The 8462-nt window shown below is 45.8% G+C and overlaps 1 protein-coding gene across 1 annotated transcript in view; it reads left to right on the top strand.

Annotated features, from left to right (window-relative positions):
• The window catches only part of tgm1l1 (transglutaminase 1 like 1), a 32863-nt gene extending 24424 nt beyond the window's left edge, over positions 1–8439 (top strand). The window contains exons 12-14 of the mRNA XM_057326993.1: positions 6132–6292; positions 6437–6573; positions 7273–8439. Of these exons, the coding sequence (XP_057182976.1) occupies positions 6132–6292; positions 6437–6573; positions 7273–7417 (443 nt within the window). The 3' untranslated portion in view covers positions 7418–8439. The remainder of the gene's footprint in view (positions 1–6131; positions 6293–6436; positions 6574–7272) is intronic.
• The last annotated feature ends 23 nt before the right edge of the window (positions 8440–8462 follow it).

The raw sequence follows: 8462 nt of genomic DNA, 5'->3' as shown, positions 1-8462 counted from the left end.
TACATTTGGAATTTTATTGAACAAACCTCCCACTGACAACAGTATTTATTTAAAAAATGAAAAACTCAAAATGCACTGTTCCAAATTATTATGCACAACAGAGTTTGAAAACATTTCATAGGTTGTAAAAAACTGAAAATGGTCATTTGTTGAATTTGCAGCATTAGGAGGTCATATTTACTGAAATCAAAAGCTATTTCAATCAAAAACATCCTAACAGGGCAAGTTACATGTTAACATAGGACCCCTTCTTTGATATCACCTTCACAATTCTTGCATCCATTGAACTTGTGAGTTTTTGGATAGTTTCTGATTGAATTTCTTTGCAGATGTCAGAATAGCCTCCCAGAGCTGCTGTTTTGATGCTAACTGCCTCCCACCATCATAGATCTTTCGCTTGAGGATGCTCCAAAGGTTCTCAATAGGGTTGAGGTCAGGGGAGGATGGTGGCCACACCATGAGTTTCTCTCCTTTTATGCCCATAGCAGCCAATGACACAGAGGTATTCTTTGCAGCATGAGATGGTGCATTGTCATGCATGAAGATGATTTTGCTACGGAAGGCATGGTTCTTCTTTTTGTACCATGGAAGAAAGTGCTCAGTCAGAAACTCTACATACCTTGCAGAGTTCATTTTCACACCTTCAGGGACCCTAAAGGGGCCCACCAGCTGTCTCCCCATGATTCCAGCCCAAAACATGACTCCGCCACCTCCTTGCTGACGTCGCAGCCTTGTTGGGACATGGTGGCCATCCACCAACCATCCACTACTCCATCCATCTGGACCATCCAGGGTTGCACGGCACTCATCAGTAAACAAGACTGTTTGAAAATTAGTCTTCATGTATGTGTGGGCCCACTGCAACCGTTTCTGCTTGTGAGCATTGGTTAGGGGTGGCCGAATAGTAGGTTTATGCACAACTGCAAGCATCTGGAGGATCCTACACCTTGAGGTTTTCGGGACTCCCGAGGCACCAGCAGCTTCAAATACCTGTTTGCTGCTTTGCAATGGCATTTTTGCAGCTGCTCTCTTAATCCGATGAATTTGTCTGGAAGAAACCTTCCTCATTCTGCCTTTATCTGCACGAACCCTTCTGTGCTCTGAATCAGCCACAAATCTCTTCACAGTACGATGATCTCGCTTAAGTTTTCGTGAAATATCTAATGTTTTCATACCTTGTCCAAGACATTGCACTATTTGACGCTTTTCGGCAGCAGACAGATCCTTTTTCTTTCCCATATTGCTTGAAACCTGTGGCCTGCTTAATAATGTGGAACGTCCTTCTTAAGTAGTTTTCCTTTAATTGGGCTCACCTGGCAAACTACTTATCACAGGTGTCTGAGATTGATTTCAGTGATCCAAAGAGCACTGAGACACAATACCATCCATAAGTTTAATTGAACAATATAAAATTAAATGTTTACGACACTTAAATCCAATTTGCATAATAATTTGGAACGCAGTGTAGTCCCCCGGGAAAAACGCTGCAGAGGCCACTACCTACCGTAGGGAGGAATTAGTGGAGACACCACATGGTCTCACCATCAGGGGAGAACTCATGGGAGGAATGTGCGGACTGCAGGAGTTAACCGCAAGGTGGGAGTCCACCTGGGGAGGTCATGGGTTGCCAAGGTGGGAACCATTCATGAGGATACATCAGACGGAACAGCCCACGGAGGGGGGGTTACCACGTCTGGAGCACTAGGTCCGGTTAGAGCCATCTGGGAGATAACTCAACTGTTCCCCGGCCTAAGGGGGCAGGGCTGCTCTGCCCAGCCTGTCCCCTGGAAGGGTGCTTAGTGATGGATGGAATGCCTGTTCTTTACCCAGTGGGGGAAAGAGGGGAGGCGTAATAGCCGCTGATCCCCCTAAGGAAGGGGGAAGGGCTTTCGCAGGCGTACGCCCTACCAGCTGCCGGTCCACACCTTGCCAGGATGCGGGCTGACACCGGTTCGCACGTAGGTATTAGAACCTCACGGAGTTGTTGGGCATAGCCCAACCCGCAGCTCTGCAGATGTCTGCCAGAGAGGCGCCCTGAGCCAGTGCCCATGAGGGGTGTGCCTCACTCCCAACGGGCAGGGGCGAAATGAGATCGGTATGCCCTAACGAGGGCATCCACGATCCAGTGCGCCAGCCTCTGTTTGGAGACAGCCCTCCCTTCTGCTGACCTCCGAAACAGACAAAGAGCTGCTCAGAGCTTCTGGGCTCTGCGTGCGGTCCAAGTAGAGGCGCCGTGCGCGTACTGGACACAACACGGATAGGTTGGGTCTTCCTCCCCGGTGGGGAGCGCCTGCAGGTTCACCACCTGGTCTCTCGGGAGAGTGGTGGGAACCTTGGGCACGTAGCCGGGCGGGGTCTCAAGATAACGTGAGAATCCCGGCCCCGAGTTCTAGGCAATCTGTGGACACGGAGGGTGCTTGTAGATCCCCTACCCTCTTGGAGGTGAGCGCCATGCGGAAAGCCGTCTTTATCAAGACTGAGAAAGAGCGGCAACCCCGAGAGGCTCGAAGGGGGCGGGGCCTCTTGAGGCCCGCCACCTAGGTCGCAAGAGGGTACGGAGCGCGGATAAGGTGGTCACCCTCTCGCGCCCCTTAGGAACCTAATGACCAGGTCGTGCTGTCCCAGAGGCTACCCAGCACTTGGGTCATGATGAGCGGCCGTAGCGGCTACATACATTCCCAGTGTGGAGGGGGAGAGGTTACTCCCCAGTCTCTCTTGAGGAAGGGACAGCTCGTACCCGACCGAGCAACTCCGCGGGTCTTCTCGCCGAGAAGAGCCCCAGGACGAGAAGAGGCGCCACCTATGGGCGTATAGCCGCCCAGTGGCCGAAGCCCTAGCCTGAGTGACGTCCCAACCAGACCGGGGGTGGGTCACTCAGGATCTCCTCGTCCACTGCCTCTGGGAGGCTGCGTGAGTGCGGGCTTCCTCGTCGCGGGTCTCGCGCCCCCCACGGGGGGTGAGCGGGGCCGCTCATGAGGACAGAGTCGAGTTCCATACCGAGAAAGAGACGCTCTGCACCGGGGAGAGCTTGCTTTCTCAGTTGACCTGTAGCCCCACCGATCTAGGTGCCGGAGCACCAGGTCCCTGTGTGTACACAACAGATCTCGAGAGTGGCCAAACTGAGCCAGTCGCGAGAGTCTCGTAGTTTAGTACCCGCACACCTCCTTCCCTAAGGGGAAGGAGGGCGGCTTCCACGACCTTCGTAAAGACTCGTGGAGACAGGGACAGACCGAAGGGGAGGACCCTTGCCGATTCAGAGGGAGGATCGAGACGCGCCGAGTCGCGGCACGGAGGACTGCTTCTTTACTGTCGAGAACCCTCCGGGGGAGGCAGCGTGCGGGTCTCGCGCCCCCGACGGGCGGGGGGTGAGAGGGGCCGCTGCGACTCGACAGTAACACCAACCAGCCCCCCCTGCGAGACGGGTGCGTCGAGAAAGCGGACCTTCTCAGCGCTACTCATCTGCGCAAGGATCGGCCAGAGGAGTTTCTCATGGACCACAAGTGTGGACATCGTCCGACCCAGGGCCCGCGTGGTCACCTTGGTCGCCCGTAGAGCGAGGTCGGTGGCGGCGCGGAGTTCCTGCATACGCGCTGGGTCGGTCTTACCCTCGTGGAGCTCTCTCAACGCCGAGATGCCGAGACCCCACATGCTTTGGACGGGAGTCTAGGTCGAGCCCCCCCCAGGTGGCCGCCTCCTACGGGCACGAGCACCGCGGCGGCATACTCCACCTGGGGGACAACGGCGTATCCTCCAGCTGTCTCAACCTCGAGGGAAGAGAGGGTGACGGAACTTTGTTTGACGTGAAACGTGCCGGAAAGGGGCGTTCCAGGTCTTACTAAGTTCCTCATGCACTTCCGGTAAACACGGCACTGGGGGCGGGCGCGGCTGGAGCCGTGCCAAACCCGAGGCTGCCATGTAGCCAGCCGCGAGCGCCGGGAAAGCAGTGTCGGGCACTGCAACCCAACACTCACGGCGGCCCGGAAAAGCATGGCTGACATTTCGACGTCCGCTTCTTCCTGGGCTCGACCCCCCGAGGGAGGGAGCCCGAGGAATCGTCGGAGTTGGATGGCAGTACGTCACCCCCCGATGTTGCAAGAGACATCTCATCATCACGCATCGTGTCCGAATACTGTGATTGAGGAATAAGACGGCGGACCGATCTCCTGGGGAACGGTCAGACGAGCGAGACGAGGTGTGAACGGTCGTGAGCCAGTGGCTGGCGGATTATCGCTCACAGTAATCCTCATATCACCCTCGCTGCTTGCCGTAGCGGAACGGAACGGGGAGCAAACGAGGTGGTGGCTGAGTCCCGTGGGAACACAGCCACCTGTGACGCAACGTCTGAATCGTCACCGCCCGCAGTGCGGGCAGGACGTATCCACAACGTCTGCCCCAGCGTACTGGAAGCAGGCATCGTGTCCGTCCCCCTCCTCGATGAGTGTGTTGCACCCATGAGAACAGCGGGACATGCCACGCTGGAGAAATTTGCTCTTTTAGAAAAGGAAATTTGCTCGAACACCTCCGGAACTGCCGAGACCCCAGGGAGAGTACTGCAGGAAGGGACCGTCCGCTGTCCACGTCGAGATTCCAGCAGAAAATGATCACCAAGATCGTAGAGAAGCTCATCAGATGCGTAGGCTCTGAGAACAAAGGTGAATGAATGAGCACGCCGGCTTCCCTCTTATACCCGGACATCCGGGGAGGAGCCCGGCATGCAAATTTCATTCGCCAATTTTCATTGGCCTTTTCTAAATACTCAGAAGATGATAGGTTCTCAAGACAAACCCCATTCTGTCGGTTCGACACAACGTCGAGAGACCGACAGAAAGGGAACCGAGGTTACATCCGTAACCAAGACGTTTTCTTTTTACTTTCTCAGGCATTTGAAGTTGAAAAATATTTTCTCCAAAACGCTACAGTAAAATAAGTCCATATATGTGTGCATATAGTGTGGGATGGCCCCTACAGAAACAACATCAGTTTTTCTACTTATTAGAAATAATGTTTCTATAGGCATTTGAAGTGGAAAAATGTGTATTTCTCCAAAACGCTACAGTAAAATAAGTCCATATATGGTGTGCATATAGTGTGGGATGGCCCCTACAGAAATCCATCATCAGTTTTTTCTACTTATTAGAAATAATGTTTCTATAGGCATTTGAAGTGGAAAAATGTGTATTTCTCCAAAACGCTACAGTAAAATAAGTCCATATATGGTGTGCATATAGTGTGGGATGGCCCCTACAGAAATCCATCATCAGTTTTTTCTACTTATTAGAAATAATGTTTCTATAGGCATTTGAAGTGGAAAAATGTGTATTTCTCCAAAACGCTACAGTAAAATAAGTCCATATATGGTGTGCATATAGTGTGGGATGGCCCCTACAGAAATCCATCATCAGTTTTTTCTACTTATTAGAAATAATGTTTCTATAGGCATTTGAAGTGGAAAAATGTGTATTTCTCCAAAACGCTACAGTAAAATAAGTCCATATATGGTGTGCATATAGTGTGGGATGGCCCCTACAGAAATCCATCATCAGTTTTTTCTACTTATTAGAAATAATGTTTCTATAGGCATTTGAAGTGGAAAAATGTGTATTTCTCCAAAACGCTACAGTAAAATAAGTCCATATATGGTGTGCATATAGTGTGGGATGGCCCCTAAGAAACCCACATCAGTTTTTTCTACTTATTAGAAATAATGTTTCTATAGGCATTTGAAGTGGAAAAATGTGTATTTCTCCAAAATATCATTTTGCTACTATTTTTGCTTGAACATGTTACACATATCAAATCAATTTGGGTTATACATTTTCATTTCAATTTAGCTACTTATAAAGCGTTAAAAAGTATGCACTTTACATATTAAGACTGCTGTTGGAAATGGCAAATGTAAATAATATAATTTCATTTTCATTTTCCTTCTGCACCAAACTTTGCACATGTGAGTAATGGAAAATGTAAATTTAAATACAGAAATACATTGCCATTTTGAATATTGCATTTCCATTTTGCATATTGCATTTCCATTTTGCATATTACATTGCAAATTGAATTTTGCAACACATATGCTTCCATAGATTTCACATGCATTTGTTAAATGTTGTAAAAAGTCTGACCTCCTTTAGAAAAGGTTATTGACTGGGTCCTGCCGTACGAGCAGTATCAGAACCAGCTGGTGGACCAGGCGGCACTCATGCTGACCCTGTCTGGGCGGGTTACTGAGACCCAGCAGGTTTTGGCCAATCAGACCAGCTTTAGACTCCAGACACCGGATCTTAAGATTGAGGTGAGGCATGCAGAACCTACAGCTACTCTAATACATTTTTTTGTGCCCATATTTGAACATGATGACTATTAAAATATATCAAATGATTATGTGATGTATTTAGTCAACAAACGAGGTTTTAAAATTTGTTGCATCTCTTTGTAGCCTGTGGGAGAAGCTTATGTTGGCAAAGAGGCATCAGCCAAGATCACATTCACGAACCCTTTGCCATGTATTCTACGCAATGTGGTGGTGCGAGTGGAGGGGCTCGGACTGAGAGACCTCCATCCCATCAAAGTGGGGTAAGTGGCCTAGAGTTTTCTCATGCTGACACCGTTTTAAAAATCTGGGATAAAAATTAAGGCTATCAATCATTTTTTTAACTTTTCCTAAATAGATGTAGAATATGTTGTATTGCTTAAAAGTCCAATTTAAATATTAAGTTTTTGAAAGATAAAGAGAATCTTTTCTGTTATTTTGAGCTGTTTCTCCAGTTTTCATTTTCTGCAAATAAAATAATAATAAAAAATAATAAATTTTCTGCGAATAGAAACAATATTTTTATGTGAATTTTGGGAGAAATATTGCACAGAATGAAACCAAATGATCATTTTACCTAAACACATCTATAAATAGTCAATTTTAAAATAAAAAAACGGTCTCTGAAAGAATCGCTTATTTCATCCGCAGCTGTATATTACATGATTAAACATAAATATATATATATATTTATATATGACAGTTTATATATAGTAAAATATTTTTCATTGCTTAAGGGTGGTTGTCTTAAAGGGATAGTTCACCCAAAAATAAACATTCTGTCATCATTTACTCACCCTAGTGTCATTTCAAACCTGTATGACTTTCTTTCTTCCGCAGAACACAAAAGATGTTAACTGCACCCCATTCAATGTTCTAGGTTTAATCACAGAACCTAAACAGAACATAAATGTTCCATAAAGAAAGTCTTCATGTATCAATGCGTTGTGTTTTTCTTTCAGTGATGTGGGCAAACATGCCAATGTGACAGTGACTGAACACTTCCTCCCGACTATACCCGGTGCGAGGAAGCTGGTGGCGTCACTGGACTGCAGACAGCTCAGTCAGGTGCACGGTGTGGCCGACATCATGGTTCATGAAAACTAGTGAATTCAGTTTACTGAGTCTGTGTCCCTTCACGGTGTTATTTCTGTTGCAGCAGATACTGCCTTTTTACTGTATTCACTGTTTCATTGTGCTTTATACTGAGCTAAAATGTTGTTTCTTTAAATATAGAAAACCTTTTTAAGAAATAACTTATGCACACTTCAATTTTAAAACAATTATCAACTTTAATGATGCCACTGATGTGAATGAAGTACACTGGGCTCCAAGTTGAGACCATGTGTTTAAATGAGGAATTTTTTGATTTAGAGATGCAAAAGATAAAAAAGCCAAAAGATTATCATGAATTGAATTTTTTATTTAACTTTTCACTTTGTTTGCTATGCGTATACTAATAATTGTAACAAAATATTTTAACTGAAATCCTAATAGAATGCAAAATAGAAACATTTTACTAATGGTCTCAAGTTTTATAGACCCTGATGAATTTATCTTGAAGCATCTACATTTTTATTTTGGTTAATGTTTATTTTAAACACATGTTTGCATAGCCTTATATATTATCTGCTTGTTCGTTTTCATTTGTATGTCTGTGCTCCGTTTATTGTCCTTGTTACATGTAGTAGTTGGCAATTGTTACACCACAGAAGAAATGGAATTAACGTGAGAATTATTATTTTATATGTATGCACTGACTATAAATCTAACATTTGTAGAAATTCTAATCGAAAGTATATTTCTGGTGCCAAACACACATGCCTATGCATTTCAAGTAATTCTATTACCTTATATTGCATGTTGTTCATGAAAATCTGTGTGTATGATTTAGGCATTTTGCAGATTAGTTTTAAGTTCGTACAACTGGATCACATTGACGCTGTAAGAAGTGGACTTTCATGGATGCCTTTACTTACAAAGACTTTGAAACACCATTTTCTGCACTAAACTATGAAGAACCCTTCATGGAATATTAGTATTTGATGAAGGATATATAAATATTTTATATACCGTATGTTTACTGTATATTATTTAACTATGTAATACATTCTTTGAATAATTTGGCAGATTTTTTCTCTGTTGTTTTATT

This window comes from Triplophysa rosa, unplaced genomic scaffold (assembly GCF_024868665.1).
Source record: "Triplophysa rosa unplaced genomic scaffold, Trosa_1v2 scaffold150_ERROPOS200000, whole genome shotgun sequence".
Classification (NCBI taxonomy): domain Eukaryota; kingdom Metazoa; phylum Chordata; class Actinopteri; order Cypriniformes; family Nemacheilidae; genus Triplophysa; species Triplophysa rosa.
The sequence above is the reverse complement of the archived record's forward strand: the minus strand, read 5'-3'. Positions and strand labels throughout refer to the sequence as shown.